This window comes from Hyla sarda, chromosome 12 (genome assembly GCF_029499605.1).
Source record: "Hyla sarda isolate aHylSar1 chromosome 12, aHylSar1.hap1, whole genome shotgun sequence".
NCBI classification, from domain to species: Eukaryota; Metazoa; Chordata; class Amphibia; order Anura; family Hylidae; genus Hyla; species Hyla sarda.
This window is the reverse complement of record NC_079200.1, coordinates 64,726,232-64,745,787: the sequence shown is the minus strand read 5'-3', so window position 1 is coordinate 64,745,787 and position 19,556 is coordinate 64,726,232. Positions and strand designations below refer to the sequence as shown.

Here is a 19,556-nt window from a genome sequence, read left to right as displayed (position 1 = left end):
GACACGTTTTGATCAAAAAGTGCGCTAAGAGCCTCCATTTTGTTGACCAAGTGTGCTGCTGCCATTCTCTTTTTTGTTTTTTTACTTGTCTTGTACTTGCCACAGCAGCGTGCACCCGTGTATTGGGCTAGGTGCTGGCTACATTTTAGTTTCATTTTGTTTTTGCTGTGCAATATGGGGGGGCGTGGCTCCCCCTGTAGCCGTGCATCCCCTCCCCTATTTCACAGGAGGTGGTTTTAGGTTGTTAGTGGATCCAGCATGTCGCCCAGCCTGAGGTAAGTGAATGTTAGGGTCCCATCCTATATGAGGCCACCTCCACGTGGTGGATGGGGGACACGTTTTGATCAAAAAGTGCGCTAAGAGCCTCCATTTTGTTGACCAAGTGTGCTGCTGAGATCTCTGGGACATATCCCATATAAAATAAGCCAATACATTTCCACCAAATTTTATATACAAAATTAATTTTTATTTAAACATGAAATTTTACCCAATAATGACCCATAAAAACAAACACACATAGGACGATTAAAATATTTGTTAGGATGGAGGGGCACAGTGCAGAACAATTTAAACAAACAATTCATGTATTCAGATGTACACATATAGCAAATAATTAAATGAAAAATTCATAAGGAAAGGTAATAAATATATATATATATGTACCATGACCTTAAAGAGCCAAATTAATCATCAAATCAATATATATGGCATGTAAACAGGTATAATATTGCACTGCATATAAGGTGCATAGCAAGATAATGTAAACAGAGGTAGTAAACACAGACTATATTGCACTAGTAAAAGAAATATTGCACTAACAATAAAGTGCAATGAGTAGTAGTAGTGCCAGTCCTATCACTCATTGCACTTTATTGTTAGTGCAATATATCTTATACTAGTGCAATATAGGTATTTACCTTGCAGCTTCATTTCTTTTACTAGTGCAATATAGTCTGTGTTTACTACCTCTATTTACATTATCTTGCTACGCTTATATACGGTGCAATATTATACCTGTTTACATGCCATATATATTGATTTGTTGATTACCGTATTTTTCGCCCTATAGGACGCACCGGCATATAAGATGCACCCAATTTTAAAGGTGCAAAATCTAGAAAAAAAAGATTCTGAACCCAACAGTGATCTTCAACCTGCGGACCTCCAGATGTTGCAAAACTACAACTCCCAGCATGCCCGGACAGCCGTTGGCTGTCCGGGCATGCTGGGAGTTGTAGTTTTGCAACATCTGGAGGTCCGCAGGTTGAAGACCACTGGTATAGGAGGTAATACTCACGTGTCCCCGCCGCTCCGGACCCGTCACCGCTGCCCTGAATGTCGCTCCATCGCTGTCGCCACGTCCCCGTGGTGTCCCTGACGCTCCGGACGTCTTCTTCCCTCGCCGTCGCCGTCATCACGCACGTCGTTCCTATTGGATGACGGGACGTCGCCGGCCATGCAGGGGATCCCGGCACGGAGCAGACACCGAGGAGGCAGGTAATGTCCCTTCCGGTGTCCTGTAAGCTGTTCGGCACGCCGCGGTGAAATTTCACCGCGGCGGTCACGAACAGCCCGACTGAACAGTGTTGAATAATGTTACTTTCGCTTCAGACGCGGCGGTCAGCTTTGATCGCTGCGTCTGAAGGGTTAATAGAGGGCATCACTGCGATCGGTGATGTCCTATATTAGCTGCGGGTCCCGGACGTTGATGGCCGCAGGGACCGCCGCGATAAGTGTGTATTCGCCGTATATGACGCACCAAAAAGTGCGTCTTATAGAAAAATTGGCTCTTTAAAGTCATGGTACATATACATATTTATTACCTTTCCTTATGAATTTTTCATTTATTTATTTGCTATATGTGTACATCTGAATACATGAATTGTTTGTTTAAATTGTTCTGCACTGTGCTCCTCCATCCTAAAAAAATATTTTAATCATCCTATGTGTGTTTGTTTTTATGGGTCATTATTGGGTAAAATTTCATGTTTAAATAAAAATAAATTTTGCATATGAAATTTGGTGAAAATGTATTGGCTTATTTTATAGGGGATATGTTATGCTGATAAGCCATGTTTTGTTTACATTTTGAGGTGTGGGTTTCACCTACTTTTTTTTGTGTATATACATCTCTGGGATAATCTGTCCATAGCTGTGAAGATAATTACACCTGTCTTCTATTCAGTAAAGCCTCCGTTTACCTGCAACTGGTTGTGGACTCTTTATTCACTACTGTCACGATTCGGCTGACTGGAGGTGGATCCTCTGTGCCAGAGAGGGATTGGCGTGGACCGTGTTGGTGGACCGGTTCTAAGTTGCTACTGGTATTCACCAGAGCCCGCCGCAAAGCGGGATGGTCTTGCAGCGGCAGTAGCAACCAGGTCGTATCCACCAGCAACGGCTCAACCTCTCTGACTGCTGAAGATAGGCGCGGTACAAGGGAGTAGACAAGAGCAAGGTCGGACGTAGCAGAAGGTCAGGGCAGGCAGCAAGGATCGTAGTCAGGGGCAACGGCAGGAGGTCTGGAACACAGGCTAGGAACACACAAGGAAACGCTTTCACTGGCACAATGGCAACAAGATCCGGCAAGGGAGTGCAGGGGAAGTGATGTATAAGTAGGGAGTGCACAGGTGATAACACTGATTAGGCCTGCTGCGCCAATCAGTGGCGCAGTGGGCCTTTAAATTGCAGAGACTCGGCGCGTGCGCGCCCTAAGGAGCGGGGCCGCGCGCGCCGGGACAAGACAGAGGGGAACGGGTCAGGTACGGGAGCCGGGATGCGCATCGCGAGCGAGCGCCTCCCGCGTCGCGAATCGCATCCCGGCTGGGAGAGATATTGCAGCGCACCCGGTCAGCAGGTCTGACCGGGGCGCTGCGAATGAGAGGATGCTGCGAGTGCTCCGGGGAGGAGCGGGGACCCGGAGCGCTCGGCGTAACAACTACTAGCACATGGGATAGCAGATAATCCGGGCGTGTGGTGTTCCGGAACCCGAAAACCACACTGGCATCACAAACACATAGGGGTTAATACCATCCGACCCCCCGGGGTTAATAACATCTGATCCCACCACTCACTGCAACACCCGTGGCCCTGCCACTACCCACTAGAGTGGCACACCACAATTTCCTTTGTAGTTCTAGCATGATCCATTCTACAATAACAATACCACCCAGGCAAATGCCAACGTGCTACATATGACCTTATTTCTCCATTAAGAAATATGTAATCTACTGCAAAAATATCTTGGCAGCTTTCTTCATAGAGTTTCTGGGGAATTTTTGTGTCGACTAAGCTCAATCTTTATGAACTTTGCTCTTTTATCACAGATCACTGGCCACATGACTACTGGGAAAATTCCAGCAATTTATTAGCAGGCCTGTCATTTATCTCTTCTGGTGACTACTAAAACAAGTCTTCTGTTGGGGGTCTTTAGGCTCCCCATTGGCTTCTTCATGTTGCCTTGAGAGTCTATCTCTGCTGTTCTACATCTACATTTGTCTTCTCCAATGACCGAAGATAACACCAGTGGGGGATTCTTCATTGGTTCTTTTAAACAAAGACACCATGCAGGGTTTCAAGTTACTGGACTAAAATAAAGGTCTAGTGGAATCCTTGGGTAAACTTTGTGGGTCCGCCAGTTACAATAGGATTGAAAAGAGTTCTAGCACCTTCACAATAATGAATGTTACACACTTGTGGAGATGGTGGAGGTCACTAGTTGGTTGGGGCAATTGACCTTTTGGGCCATACTTTCATCTGCCCCCTACTGTTAAGGTTCAGACACATCATCCAGCATATTGTACATGGTTCCCTACATGTAGCCCCTTTCACTTTATATCCCATTTAGGGCCTTAGAATGTTGTGTAGCATCGAGAACCCTACCTGAAGTCATACTGGCAGCCATATCTTTTGTCATCCAACTTTCTTAGAAAAAAGTGGAACCTGAGAGTTATTCATGACAATTGTCTACTGCATTAAAGGGGTACTCTGCCCCAAGACATCTTATCTCCTATCCAAAGGAAAGGGGATAAGATGTCTGATCGCGGGGTCCCGCCGCTGGGGACCCACGCAATCTCCCTTGCTGCACCCGGCATTCGTTTAGAGTGTCGGGTGCAGCGCCGGAGACTCATGATGTCGTGCCCGTGCCCCGCTTGTGACATCACGGCCGCGCCCCCTCAATGCAAGTCTTCCTCCCATAGACTTGCATTGAGGGGGCATGGCCAAGACGTCACGAGCGGGTCAAGACTGTGACATCACGAGCCTCCGCCCCGCATCGCCAGTCATCTGGTACGGAGCGAAGTTAGCTCCGTGCACCGGATATCTGGGGTGTCGCAGCCGAGATTGCAGGGGTCCCCATCGGCAGGACCCCTGCGATCAGACATCTTATCCCCTATCCTTTCGATAGGGGATAAAATGTCTAGGGGCGGAGTACCCCTTTAATGTTGCCCAATTTATGGGGAACCCACAAGGTTTTTTCATCCACAGAAGTAAACGTCTCTTCTGTACAATATGTAGATGGTGTCAAGATGAGGTAGTTAAGGTTGAGATAATTTTGCAGTGATAAACCATTTTACTCAAACCTTTAAATCTTTTAATGTGTGATGTCATCATATAGCAGCATGAGGTTATTCTGTTACTTGTCCTTACAGATGGTTTTTCGGAGACCTGACGCGGACAGAGGCTGTAAATCTCCTTATGAAAGCTGGAAACATGACGGGATCTTATCTGATAAGAGGCAGCGATAAGCAAGGGTTTTTGTATGCTCTTTCAGGTAAACCAACCTTATTGTTTCTACTCTTGGAGCTTTCAGTGGTTTCTGTTCCTGGGAAAGTTGGGTGACAACTTATAGGCTTTCTAAGTTACCTCTGATAGGGGGTTGTCACCCAGAATGGAAAATATGCCTAGATAAGTATTGCATTACCTATTTGTACTGAATATATATCTGCACCAAAGCTTCTTTGATAATTTTCCCTTGGGGAAGTATTGTCTTTACACCAGACACTTCACAAAAAACTGTGGGCTGTTAGGGATGTCTATGGTGAAAAGCTTGCTGACTGTTTCCAATAGCAACCAGCAAAACTGTGAATGCAAATGACCAGAGCAATCTCTGTGCAAATGATACAGCATAAAGGGAATGCTGTGAGATCACAGCTCTACAGCCTGCAAACATATTAATTCAGCTCTGCAATTTGTAATTTAGGATCAGTACATGATAAATAATGTATGTACACAGCTCTGGAGTATAATACAGGATATAACTCAGGATCAGTACAGTATAAGTAATGTAATGTATGTACACGGTGACCTCACTAGCAGAATAGTTAGTGGAGCCTTGGAGTATATTACAGGATGTAACTCAGGATCAGTACAGGATCAGTAATATGATGTATGTACACAGTGACTGCACCAGCAGAATAGTGCGTACAGCTCTGGAGGGCTGACCAATAAGTGGTGGGTGTCATCATGCTTCAGTTCAGCTGTGCCTCCTGTGCTCCAGGAAGTTACCATCTTTTCCACCTGGAGTCTGCTTCCTCCTCCCTAGGGAGGTAGTGAGTTTCCAGGGATGATGGAGGGAGGCAAGGCCCAGGCGTCTGCTCCCTGGACTAGGCCGCAGGGGAGCAGGAGAGGCCAGCAAGCAGCCTGTACATCGGAGGATGTGGGGGTGAAGTCTATTTCCACCTATGGCACCCAGGTAATAAGTCACCTCCGTGAGTATGAAGATGCCAGCAAAGCTGCCAGGAGACTTCAGGAGGAGCTAAGGTGTGCCTGTGCCAGGGCTGATGTTCCTCCAAAGAAGAGGAAGACAGAAATTCAGGCACAAATAAAAAGAATAATGGCTGAAATGTATGCCTTAGACGAGTGTAAAGCATTGTTAAGGGAGATGAGTGGACCATTTAAAGAGAAATTGGAAAAAAATGACCGCTTCAGGGAGATGGCTGACAACAAAGAGAGAAGGTTGATGGGGCTGCAACCTGAGAGCCAGGTGGATGATGCGGAGGAGATAGATGGAGACCAACAGCCAGATCCACCTGGTAGCCTGAAGCAAGACCAGCAGGCCCCGTACAGTGGGCCCCCTGCACAGCAGCCAGCAGTGTCCCCTGCCGACTCAGGGGAGGACAGTGACAGCTGCAGCCAGGGAGGGGTGCCGATGGCCCAGATCAAAATGCTGGAATCCCCAGTGTGCCCTGAGAACCTGGTATTCAGAGATGAACTTCCAGACGAGGCACCTGGGGGTAAGAAGAAGACCAAGCCAAATCAGCAAGAAGTGGTGAGTTACATCTACACCCCCTTCCCTGTAAACCCTGAGTCGGCCGCAGGGTCAGGTCATTATGCGAGCCCCTTTACCCAGCCCAGCCGTGTTCTGTAGTGGACTCGGTGCAAAGGTGAGGGGAGAGTACAGGTAGGGCGCAGAGCTCCATGCCTGTTTGCAGTAGCAGGGATGGGGCAGAGAAGGCATCGTCCCAAAGGCCGGACAGTGAGGGCGGCCCAGCGGTGGGCAGAGTGGCAGATTCCGGAGCTGTAGTTCACTCCCCTGTGGGTGATGGGGGTGACTTAGTGCTGGAGGTAGTTGCGGTGGCTATGGACGTTGTTACGAACGCTCCCAAAAATGAAGGGAAAATCTTGCTGATCGCATTGAAAAGACTGGAGATAATGCTAATGAGGTGGAAGGCACTAATAAGAACAGGGCTTGGGGCCTCCTCTAGACTGGGTAAACATGCTGCCCGGTCCATTAAAGGGCTAGCGGAGGTTGTCCCAGCCCTAGTGCCCCGTGATACCGAGGCAAAATGGACTGAAAATTCATCATCATCATCGTCATGATCATCAACATCTGCTGCGGACAGTTTATCTGTTGCTGGTCCAGCCAGTGTGAGTGAGAAGGTAAATGGGGGTGCGGGGTGTATGACTGGGGAGAGGATGGAAGTTGATGTTACCAGCGAAAGTGTTTTTGGGGAAGGTGGTGGTGTTCTTGTTGGGGTGGTGGTGATGGAATTAGAATTTTTTTTGTTGGGGTCCATGTTATTGGGGTTGATGCTGATGTTGTCATTGAGGGTGGTGATGTGCTTATAGATTATGTTATTGGTGTTGGTGAAGATGTGACTGGGAATAAGGGTATTGTTAAAAATGGTGGTGTAAGCGTAGGGTCTGGTCCAGTTGCTCCCCTAGTGGTGACAGACCCTAGGAGTTATGCAAATGTCACTGCTGGGGGAAGTAGGATACTTTTCTCGTCTCCTGACTCTAGTGACGGTGTATTGCAACAACATCTCCTGGAAGCTCTGAAAAAGGGGGAAAGATCGATCAAAATAGAAGGTAGAGCAGTTGATCTGTCCTTCTGGATAGAGAAACATGGTCTCTCTGCCTTCCGAGAGGAAAGAGGGGGGGGGATACGGTGTAGTCCCTCCCAACAGCCGGGCCAGGTAGTAACTGTAAGAATGTGGTTCGTCTTCGGTGGCAGGGCTAAGATATGTGTCCTTCAAGGACCAAAGTGGTTGAGCTCTTGCTGAGGATGGGCTTCAAGTCAGTTGATATCTATGCCTTCATACATCCCTATGGTTTTCCTGAATTTGATACCAGTTTTGTTTGGCCGGAGGGGCTTGAGCTTTTCTGGTCGAACTATGAATTGGTAAAGAATGAGCCTGGCTGGCGAGACTTTGTTGTGCAGGCATTGTCTCGTCAAAACTAAATCAAGAGAGTGACCGTTTTGACCCGTAACGAATCACTCTCTTGTGTAGACATCATCACCTGGTTAGGACGGTATGGCGAGGTGAAGGGGGTTGCCCGGAAGAACAAGGATGAGTTTGGCATCTGGATGTTTTTGGTAAAACTTAAGCGTTCAGGAAATACAGTTACCCATATTCCATCCTGTGCCTTTCTCGGTAGGGATCATATTCAGATTTTCTGCCGGGGTCAGCCGAAGCTCTGTCACAGGTGTCGTGACCCCACACACTTCAGTGCAAACTATACGGTACAGAAATGTGCCTTGTGTGGGGGTCTAGGCCATCTTGCCGCATTTTGTGCAGAGATTAGGTGTCACCTGTTGTCACGATGCCGGCTGGCAGGTAGTGGATCCTCTGTGCCAGAGAGGGATTGGCGAGGGCCGCGCTAGTGGACCGGTTCTAAGTCACTACTGGTTTTCACCAGAGCCCGCCGCAAAGCGGGATGGTCTTGCTGCGGCGGTAGTGACCAGGTCGTATCCACTAGCAACGGCTCACCTCTCTGACTGCTGATGATAGGCGAGGTACAAGGGAGTAGACAGAAGCAAGGTCGGACGTAGCAGAAGGTCGGGGGCAGGCGGCAAGGTTCGTAGTCAGGGTGGATAGCAGAAGTTCTGGTACACAGGCTTTAGACACACAAAACGCTTTCACTAGGCACAAGGGCAACAAGATCCGGCAAGGGAGTGCATGGGAGGAGGTTAGATATAGTCAGGGACCAGGTGGAATCCAATTAAGCTAATTGGGCCAGGCACCAATCATTGGTGCACTGGCCCTTTAAGTCTCAGGGAGCTGGCGCGCGCGCGCCCTAGAGAGCGGAGCCGCGCGCGCCAGCACATGACACCAGGGGACGGGAACGGGTAAGTGACCTGGGACGCGATTCGCGAGCGGGCGCGTCCCGCTGTGCGAATCGCGTCCCCAACGGCCATGACAGTGCAGCGCTCCCGGTCAGCGGGACTGACCGGGGAGCTGCAGGGAGAAAGACGCCGTGAGCGCTCCGGGGAGGAGCGGGGACCCGGAGCGCTAGGCGTAACACCTGTGTGGTGACTTAGGTCACCCATTCAGCCTTTGCTAATGTGGTCTTGGCCCCAGCGGATGAAGATCACGAGCCGAAATTTGCTGGAGAGGGGGCTAGCAGAGGGGAGGGAACTGAGGGGTCAGTCAGAAACAGCAAGAAAAAGACCCCAGCCCAACTAAGACATCTTGATAAACGCCAAAGGGATTGGATGATGGGGAAAGCCCGGGTTACCGGGACTACCTCTCATCCTGTCCCAGAGGCCAACCTTGCTGCTGAGACCCTGAGGAATGATGAGCTGGATGAGGAGGTCAGGAGGATCCAGAATGAGGAAGGTGCCATCTCCTCAGATAGCGTGGAGGAGGATTATGCGGGATGTCAGAAGGAGACACGAAAGCGGGGTACAAGTAGAAAAAGGGGAGATTTGAGATCTTCTCCCACCCTGGTCCAGGTGCCAAAGGAAGGCAAAACTGACTCCCCTCTGATTGGCCTTTCCAATTGTTTCCGACCCCTCAAGGACATCTCTTCCTCTTATTTGGAAGGGGAGGCTGAGGGTGAGGTTCTGAAGGTGACAGTGGGGCTTCCAGGGGGCACCGAGGCCTTTTCTTCTGAGGAGGTTATGTCCTCGGGAGAAGGGACTGGCCTAGAGTCCAGGGATGAGGAAAGTAAAAATGTGTTTGGTGTGATGAATACTTCAGTATCTCTAAAGGGGGAAAAGAGTTCTTCGGATGTGGAGAGTGAGAAGGGGAGTGGGAAAAAGAAAGCCATCTAACTCAATCACCCTCGATGGCGGCACCCTCTCTATTGACACTGGCATCCATTAATGTCATCAGCATTAAGTCAGATACGGCTCGATTTGCGGCCTTTGATTTTTATTTTTGCAGGAGACCAGGTTAACAGATATGTCATCTATATTTAAAGTCAGAAGGGAGTGGAGGCATGGGCTACTGGTCTCTTGCAGCTGAGGCCTATGGTGGAGTGGCAGTCTTTTTTACTGCAGCAGTAGAATGCTGACGGGTTATTGAGTTAGAAATTGGGAAGTGCTTGATCTTAGATGTACTCATGAAGGGACAAGAACTTCGCCTTATTAACATCTATGGCCCACAGTCTAAGTGGGACCGGAAGTGTCTTTTTATGAGGATCAAGCCCTATCTTTTTACAAGTCGGCAGGTGGTCTTTGGAAGGGACTTTAATGCTATCATGAGGCCCCAAGACAGGGGAGGTTCCTGAGACAAGATGACTAATGATAGCGTCGCTCTTAATAGCGTAGCGAGTGAGACTCGTCTGGTGGATGTCCACATCCGGCACACCCCAGACCACGTGGGATTCACCTATCATAGGGGTAGTTGTAGGTCCAGAATAGACAGTTTTTATTCAAAGGAGGAAGCTGTCTCTTCAGCAGTGTCCATTGGAGTTCTCCGATCACTGTTTAATTTTGTTCTCTCTGAATGTCACAGAGACCCCCCGGATGGGCAGAGGCTATTGGAAGCTCAATTCATCTCTCTTGGAAGAAGTGGAGATAAGAAAGTCCTTTGAGGATTTTCTTCAGAGCCAGATACCATTGCTGGGCCTTTGTAGCAGTAAGTCAGAGTGGTGGGAGACATTCAAAAAAAGGGGTTGCGAAATTCTTCCGCCAGTTCTCAGGCCTCAGAAGCCTAAACAGGTACCGCTTGTACCAGAGCCTGAGGAAGAAACTTGAGCACCTTGTGTCGACTGGAGGTAGTCGTGATGATATCTCCAGAGTGAAGTCCTTTCTGATGAAGTGCCAGACACGCATCTTTGGTTTTTGAGAGGGATTACAAGAAGTACCGCTCAGCTGACCCTTACAGAAACTGCAAGATGTCAGTGAATAGTAAAGTAGTCTCAGGACTGATTGATAGTACGGGTTCCTTGAAAAGGTCCAGATCAGAGATCCTGGAGGTCGTCAGATCCTTTTACTCGCACCTCTTGAGAGGGAAGGAAGGATCTAGATCGGGATAAGGTATCAGCTTTCTTTGCTGAAACTGTCCCTGAACCAGGAGTAGACCCCTCTCTTGACGTTTTGACAGAGATGATCCGGGAAGAGGGAGTCATCCTCAGGCACTCTGCCAAAGTCAATGAGGAGGTCAGCACTGATCAACTTGTCAAAGGGTAAAGAGCCGTCCCGCATTGAGAATTGGCATTCCAAAGCGCTTCTCAGAGGGGACAGAAAGATTCTGGCAAAAGTGCTGTTTAATTGGATGGTGGAGTTTGCTCCTCGGCTTCTTTCGGGGACTCAGCATTGCTCGGTTCCGGGCCGCAGTACCTTTAGTGCTGTGCTCAGTGTCCGAGAGGCTGTGGAGCAGGGTAGGGCTGGCAAAAGTATTTGATCGGGTCAACCATGAGTACCTCTGGTCTGTTCTTCTGAGATATGGCCTGCCAGGGGGGTTTGTTGATTGGCTTAAGACCTTGTATGTAGGGGCAGAGAGTTTCCCACTTCTGAATGATTGGATTGGCCGCTTTTTTTGAGGTTGGGTCTGGCGTCCGTCAGGGTTGTCCTTTGAGCCTGTTGCTGTATGTGTTTGCATTTGATCCTTTCCTTAGGAGGATTTATTGTGAACCATTGGCGGGGGTGAGAATGGACCTGGATTTGGCTCTGAAGGCGGTAGCGTATGCTGATGATGTCACCGTGTTTGTCTCCTCACAAGAGGAGGACCGATGGTTGATGTCAGAGGTGGACCGCTACTTGAAGGCATCCGGGTCCAAGATCAACCGGGATAAGTGTGAGAGTCTCTGGCTGGATGGGGGAGATCCTGGTTTTGATCTCCTGGACGCCCCAGGAATCTGCAAAAGTGCTCGGCATTGAATTTGGCCAAGGGGATTACCCCAAACAAAACTGGGACAGCAGGCTTAAGATTGCCGCTCAGAAGGTGGATCAGTGGAAGGGTTGGTCTTTGACCCTCCGGGAAAGGGTTAACCTAATCAAAACATTCCTGCTCCCTTTGCTGATATATCTACAGTGTGTTCTTCCAAATGTTATGGGGGAATAGACTGAACCTAGTGAAGAGGGAGGTTCCTTACCGTACGAGGAGACTAGGGGGGTTGTGTATGGTCAACCCCGTGGTATTCTTAGTGAATACCTTTCTTAAGACCAATATTGCAAACTTCTGGAAAGAGAGGGCTCTTCCGTGGGTATCCTCCTGTAGGGGATGGTTTAGGCCTTTCTTCCAGGAATGGGAGACATGAGGGAAAGTGAAGGATCTTCGCACACCACAGGGGCATCTCCCAGCTTATGCTACCCCGGTTCTGAAGGTTATTCGTTGGTGGGGTCTGGGGATGAGGGAGATTAGGACTCTGTCGAGGAAATTCCTTGACAATAAGGTTCTGTCTTCTCATTTCCAGAGGCCATTGGTGCTCAAGGATTGCCCAAGTCAGGATCTGGAGGTGGGTTTAGGGCTTTTGAATTCTATCAGGGTCCCCTTGAAGTTTTGGGCCTTGATTTGGTGCTGTTTCCATGGGAAACTGTGTGTCTGTGAGGGACAATCTGAAGTGCAGGACCTCTGAGGACCAGTGATGTCCCTGCGAAGAGTGTGGAGGCATGCTGGAAAGCATGGATTATTTTCTGCTTCATTGTCCCTTTAACACAGAGGTTTACAACAGGGTGGGCGCTTCCATTGGTTGGCCTAGGCTGGCCAGTCTCTCCTATGCAGAATGGGCCAATGGGGCATTCAGAAACCTTGGAGGCTGGGACCCGAGCACTTTATTCCTAGTAAGGTCAGTGGTCAGGTAGTACATGTGGAACGCACAGTGTTTAATGTCGTCGCAGAGGTGGTTAGGAACATACTGGGTGACCTGGTGAAGGTGCATTCTCTGGAGTACGAGAGGCTTGGTGCTTGCAGGGCTTTTTGTCTGTGGAGGGGCTCTGCCTTTAAAGTGCCTTAGCCTGTTGTCTCCCCCTGGTGGTGGGCTGATGCTGACACATTAGTCTTTTTGTTTTGTGTTGTAGGTATATGATAATATAGGGCTTGCAGGCGCTGAATTTGGGCTGTGTGGCAGGAAAGCCTCATTGTTGTCTGTTATTTGTAAAGTTTGTACTATTTTGTATATATTTCTGTTTGTGTATTTATATATATTTAGTGTTTATATATTTAGTGTTTGTATATTAGCTTATCATTTTTTTTTCTAGGGGTTGGTTTATCACATTGTGTTGGGGTTTAGTTTAGATTGGGTGGTGGGAAAAAGGGGGTGGGGGTTTCTATGGGACTCTATATATACAAAATATCCTGGACTGGTTCATGGACGTCTGTTATCATGTACTGGGGGCATAGGATGCGGGACCAGCTCAGGGCCAAAAATATAAATTGTATTTTCCGTTTATGATGTTTAGTGGCTTGTGACACAAATTAATTATTTATTTATTTTGGGTGAGAAAAATGCAACCGGGCCAGGGGATTTTAGCTTAATTATCAGTATTAAGGTTATAATTATTATGATTATTATTATTATTAAGTAGTATTTAGTAGTTTACATTTGTGGGGTTGTTATCATAGTGGTGTGTTTGGTGAAAATGTGGCTGGACCAGGAAATACTTTGATGGACATTTAACCTGTTCAGGACGCCGGGCGTATGCATACGCCCTGCATCCTGAGTCCTTAAGGACGTGGGCGTATGCATACGCCCGTGGGAATTCCAGTCCCCGCCGCTAGCCGGTTGGGGACTGGACTGGAATGCCTGCTGAAATCATTCTGAGACCCCCCCATGTTGGTGACTGCAGAAAATCGCATGTCAATTCAGACATGCGATTTTCTGCTATTTCGGGCTGATCGGGTCTCTGGTGACCCGATCACCCGGAAAATAGGGATGATCGGAGCTGTCAGAGACAGCCCTGATCATCCTGAGGACTAGGAGTGAGGTTGCAGTGCTGCAATCTCCTCCTATCCCCTGCCATTGGTCAGAACTGATTTGGTCAGATCTGAATTGAAAGTGAAAGTAAAGTGATCTTTACTGTGGCAACCACTAGGAAGGCCAAACTGCAACTCCCAGCATGCCCGACAGCCAAAGGCTGTCTGGGCATACTGGGAGTTGTAGTTTTGCAACATCTGGAGGGTCACAGTTTGGAGACAGATGTTACAGAACTACAACTCTCAGCATGCCTGGACTGCCCAGGCATGCTGATAATTGTAGTTCTGTAACATCTGTCCCTACAGATTTAGCAATTTTCATAAAATTTTTGAAAATTGCTGCTCTACTTTGAAGCCCTCTAATTTTTTCTAAAAGCAAAAATATGTCCGTTTTATGATGCCAACATCAAGTGGACATATTGTGTTTGTGAAGAAAAATAAAATGTATTGGGCATATCCATTTCCTTACAAGTAGAAAGATTTTCATGAAATTTGGGGATTTTTCACCAAAAAAGGATGCAAGTAACGCCGAAAATTTACCACCAAAATAAAGTAGAATATGTTACGAAAAAACTGTCTTAGAATCAGAATATTCGGTAAAAGCGTTTTTGCGTTATTAATTTGTAAAGCGACGGTGGTCAGAACTGCGAAAAAGGTCTCAGTCCTTAAGGTGAAAAAGGGCTGCATCCTTATATGGACTCATTACTTGTATATATTGTATGTTGTTTGTATTATTGTTATGGTGTTGTCTATAATTATTGTAATGTTTTACATTTTTTAATAAAAGATCTACAGGATATAACTCAGGATCAGTACAGGATAAGTAATGTAATGTATGCACACAGTGACTCCACTAGCAGAATAGTGAGTGCAGCTCTGGAGTATAATACAGAATGTAACTCTGGGTCAAAGCAGGATCAGTAATGTAATGCATGTACACAGTGACTTCATCAGCAGAATAGTGAGTGCAGCTCTGGAGTATACCAGATGTTAATTCTGATCCTGAGTTACATCCTCTATTTAATATAGGATGTAACTTAGGGGTAACATGTGATATACACCAGAGCTGCACTCACTGTTCTGCTGGTGGGGTCACTGTGTACAATTATTTACTTGCAGGGTATAACTCAGGATCAGTACAGGATCAGTAATGTAATGTATGTACACAGTGACTCTACCAGCAGACTAGTGCGTACAGCTCTGGAATATAATACAGGATATAACTCAGGATCAGTACAGGATCAGTAAAGTAATGTATGTACACAGTGACTTTACCAGCAGAATAGTTCGTACAGCTCTGGAGTAAAATAAAGGATATAGCTCAGGATCAGTACAGGATCAGTAATGTAATGTATGTACACAGTAACTTCACCAGAAGAATAGTGAGTCCAGCTCTGGAGTGAGGTTGGGTGTGCCTGTGCTCCTGTTACTTCCAGCAGACTTCCAGAGAAGCAGAGAATCCATCAGCCCCTCCTCAGGTGTATGGCAGACTCCTGGGCAGGGTTTTCTGCTATGGAGCCCCGGGAAGCCAGGGCTTCTTCTTCCACTCCCCGCACTTGGCCGGCAGGGCGTTTGGGGGACCATGCAATGGCCAGTAGCCAGGAGGGGGTGAGAAGACTCACCAGGGCCTACAGAAATGTGGGGCCCCCTCCCCCAAACTCAGCTGGGAGCTGCAAAGCTTCCAGCAGAAGCTCTTCCAGGCAAAGGAGTGGAGGAATTGCTTCTACCTCTGGTTCCTCAGAACCCCAGCAATAGGGGGTAAAGGGGCCAAGAGAATTGCTGGCCAGTTTTGGGTCCAGAATCCAGGCCAAGATGGCACAGTATGAACAGCTCGGCAAGCAGCTAAGAGGCCTTAGAGGAGCTAAAGTTTGCAAGCTACCAAGCAAATCATGCAGCTAAGACCAAGAGGGCAGCATTTTCTGCCAAGGTGAGAACTCTGAAGAAAAAGGTGGATGAGATTGTGCAGTTAAGATCGGACATTGTGGATGGTGCTGGTATATTCAGCGAGAAACTTGATGATCGATTATCCAATATGCGGGTCTGTAGAGAAGTGAGTAACCAAGATGACTGCCGGAGTGAGGAGGAAGAGATGGAGGAAGGTGAAGGAGGCACGCATGTTTGGTTTTTTGAAAGGAATTTCGGGAAGTACTGCTTGCCCAACCCTTACAGAAACTGTAAGATGTCACTGAGTAGTAAGATCATCTTGGGACTTATTGATAGTATGGGATCTCTGAATCGGTCTAGATCAGGGATCTTGGAGGTCGTCAGATCCTTCTACTCGCACCTTTTGGGAAGGAGGGATCTGGATTGAGACAAGATGTTGGTTTTCCTGGCTGACACCATTCCTGAGCCAGGAGTAGACCCCTCTCTTGGTGTTTTGGCAGAAGAAATCAGGGAAGAGGAAGTGAGACTGGCAATCGAGGGGCTCGCCCCTAAGAAGTCGCCAGGTTCAGATGGCTTAACATGCTAGTGGTACAGGACTTTTAAAGGGGTACTCCGGTGCTTAGACATCTTATCCCCTATCCAAAGGATAGGGGATAAGATGCCTGATCGCGGGAGTTCCGCCGCTGGGGACCCCCGGGATCTTGCACACGGCACCCCGTTTGTAATCAGTCCCCAGAGCATGGTCGCTCCGGGTCTGATTACGGGCGACCACACGGCCGCCCCCGTGTGACGTCACTCTCCGTTCCTCAATGCAAGTCTATGGGAGGGGGCGTGACAGCTATCATGCCCCCTCCCGTAGGCTTGCATTGAGGGGCGGAGCGTGACGTCACACGGGTGCAGAGGCGTGACGTCACACGCCGCCGGCCGTGTGGTCGTCGGTAATCAGACCCGGAGCGAACACCCTCCGGGGACTGATTACAAACGGGGTGCCACGTGTAAGATCCCGGGGGTCCCCAGCGGCGGGACTACCGCGATCAGGCATCTTATCCCCTATCCTTTGGATAGGGAATAAGATGTCTAAGCACCGGAGTACCCCTTTAAGGAGTCTTTAGCTCCCCTCTTGACTGAGGTGTTCAATGAGTGTCTATCCTCGGGCACTCTGCTGAAGTCAGTGAGGAGGTCAGCCTTGATTCTTCTCTCAAAGGGTAAAGATCCCAGCCGTATTGAGAATTGGAGGACCATAGCTCTTCTCAATATGGAGAGGAAGCTTCTGGCTAAGATACTGTTTAAGCTTCTGGCTAAAATAAGTTTATACTGGTGAAGTTTGCACCCCGGCTCCTTTCGGGGGCCCAGCACTGCTCTGTTCCAGGCCGAAGCACCTTAAGTGCTGTTCTCGGTGTCTGGGAGGCAGTGGAGCGGAGTAGTGCAGGTCTCTGGAAGGGGTAAATGCTGTCCCTGGATCAGGCCAAAGCATTTGATCAGGTGAACCACGAGTACCTCTGGTCCCTCCTGCTGAGATATGGCTTACCAAGTAATTATGTTAATTGTGTGGTGTCCCGGTACCGTATGGTATACTGTACCTTGTATGGTGATCCCCAAAGTCAGAGTTACTTTGTTCCAGTAGCATCCTCCTGGTGGGATAACCCCTAGTCGCCTCTTCTTTCTTTAATTTTATGATTTTTACATGTATAAGTAATTATATATTTAATTGTCTATATAGTGTCGCAGGACCTTAGGTCACATGACTAATGTTACTTCTTTAAGTTATGCTTAAGGACCTTCCAAGGTCCCATGGTATAGTCACTTGTCAGACCATAATCCTAATTTTAAGGAGAATTGACATATGGTATGGACCAATGAGCTTAATGCCAGCCCCTACCCATATAAGGGAGCTGCCAGCCAATCCTCGCTCTCTTGTCTCCGGCTCTTGCTCCTGTACTGCAAATCAGTAACAGCTCTCTTGGGTTCCGGACTAGCAGAGAGAGAGAGAGTGGATCCGTGCAACTTACAAAGACAAGACCAGGCCTAAACCCTGAAAATTCCGCAACTTGCAAAACCGTGAGTTTAAATATCAATCCCCACTAAAGCTAGCGTGACTACTGGACCTAATATCAATCGCCTTAATCCAGTGGAACAGCGCATATAAATCTCCTAAGCTCTAGAAACTCACGAGGTCCCAACCAGCTGTCAAACTTCAGATAGACTCTGTTATATGGACTATTCCTGTTTAAGTCTGCATAAAAGCTGCAGTAAAAGTTCCGACAGTTCTCTACAAAATCTCCGGTTGTGGACAATCATTATTTAATACTTCCCTATCGCTCTTGGGACAGGTGGCGATAGGACAAGTATGTACAGAGGAGCCCTCACCCTGGCGTCACGAGTGATAAGGGTTAAACAAGCACCCTTTAGTTACCTCACAGCTATACTCCTTATACCCTACAACCCCAGGCTACCACAATTGTCTTAAGATCTTGTATGCAGGGGCAGAGAGTTTCCCTCTTGTGAACGGTTGGTCTGGCCGCTCTTTTGAGGTGGGGTCCAGAGTCCGTGAGGGTTGTTCTTTCAGTTTGCTTTTATACGTGTTTGCAATCGATCCCTTCATCCGGAGGGTAGATTGTGGGCCGTTGGGGGGAGTCGGGAGGAGTCTGGCAGAGCTGGATGTCGCCCAGAGAGTAGTAGTGTATGCTGATGATGTAACCATTTTCATGTCCTCGAGAGAGAGGAGGTCGATGTGGTGATGTCGGAGGTGGAACGCTGCTCGGAAGATCAACCGGGATAAGTGTGAAAGTCTCTGGTTGGGAAGGGGAGATCCTAAGTTTGATATCACGGACACCCTTCCAGGGCCCCGAGAGTCAGCAAAAATTCTAGGCATCACATTCAGCCATAATGATTATCCCACTAAAAACTGGCATGGTAAGCTCCAGGATGGACCAGTGGAAGGGTTGGTCTATGACCCTCAGGGAAAGGGTGCACCTGATCAAATTGTACCTACTCCCCTTGCTTATCTATCTGGGCAGCGTATGTATCTTTCCAGAAGCTTACTACACTAGGATCTACAGCCTGTTTTTCCAACTGTTATGGGGAACAGGTTGAATCTAGTCAAGAGGGAGGTTACGTACCACACAAGGAGACTAGGGGGGTTTATCTATGGTGAACCCGGTGGTGTTCTTAATGAACACCTTCTTCAAAACGAACATAACAAAACTCTGGTCAGAGAGGGCTCCTTCGTGGGTACTCTCCTGCAGTGAATGGTTTCAGCATTTCTTCCAGGAATGGGGGACAGGAGGGCAAGTGAAGGACCTCCGTACACCCCATGGGCATATTCCGGCTTACGCTACTCTGGAGCCAATACGTTGGTGGGGTCTGGGAGTGAGGGAGATCAGGACCCAGTCAAGGCAGTTCCTTGACAAATGGGTTCACACTTCCAGAAGCCTCTGGCGCTCAGTGTCTGCCCAGATCGGGATCTGAGGGTGGGGTTGTATCTTTTAAACATAAAAAGGATCCCCCAGAAGTTTTGGGACTTGGCCTGGCACTGCTTTCAGTGGAAACTATATGTGAGGGACAATTTGAAGTGTAGAAGATCTGATGACCGGGAATGCCCCCAAGAAGAGTGTGTGGACATGCTGGAAAGCATGGACCACTTCCTGCTTCATTGTCCCTTTAATATAGGGGTTTACAATCGGATGGGCGCTTCTATAGGCTGGAGTCAACTTGCGGGCCTTACCTATCCGGAGTGGGCTTAAGGAGCATTCAGGAACCTGGGTGGCCGTGATCGGGGCACTTCTTTCTTAGTCAGCTTAGTGGTTAGATTCAACATGTGGAACGCACGGTGTTTAGTGTCTACACAGCGGAAAGTCCTCTAAGAGGTGGAGGTCTGTAGGAATATCACAGGTGACCCTGGCAGTCTTGGTACCAGTAGGGCTTCTCTCCTATGGAGAGGGTTTTGTTTTGCTGTGCTCTAGGTACTAGACCGTTTGGGTAGAGTATCCTTGTTTTGGTTAGGGACAGTGATGTCGGGACAGGGTTAGGGTGATAGAAGGGTCAGTTTATCTTTAGGGATAATGGTAGGGTGAGAGGTAGGGTGCAGTT

The 19,556-nt window shown here is 48.2% G+C and overlaps 1 protein-coding gene across 3 annotated transcripts in view; it reads left to right on the top strand.

Moving 5' to 3' along the window:
• The window catches only part of PTK6 (protein tyrosine kinase 6), a 69,763-nt gene that overhangs the window by 32,416 nt on the left and 17,791 nt on the right, over window positions 1-19,556 (top strand). For all 3 annotated transcript variants that reach the window (XM_056548264.1, XM_056548262.1, XM_056548263.1), the window contains one exon: window positions 4,650-4,771. In XM_056548264.1, the coding sequence (XP_056404239.1) occupies window positions 4,696-4,771 (76 nt within the window). In that variant the 5' untranslated portion in view covers window positions 4,650-4,695. The remainder of the gene's footprint in view (window positions 1-4,649; window positions 4,772-19,556) is intronic.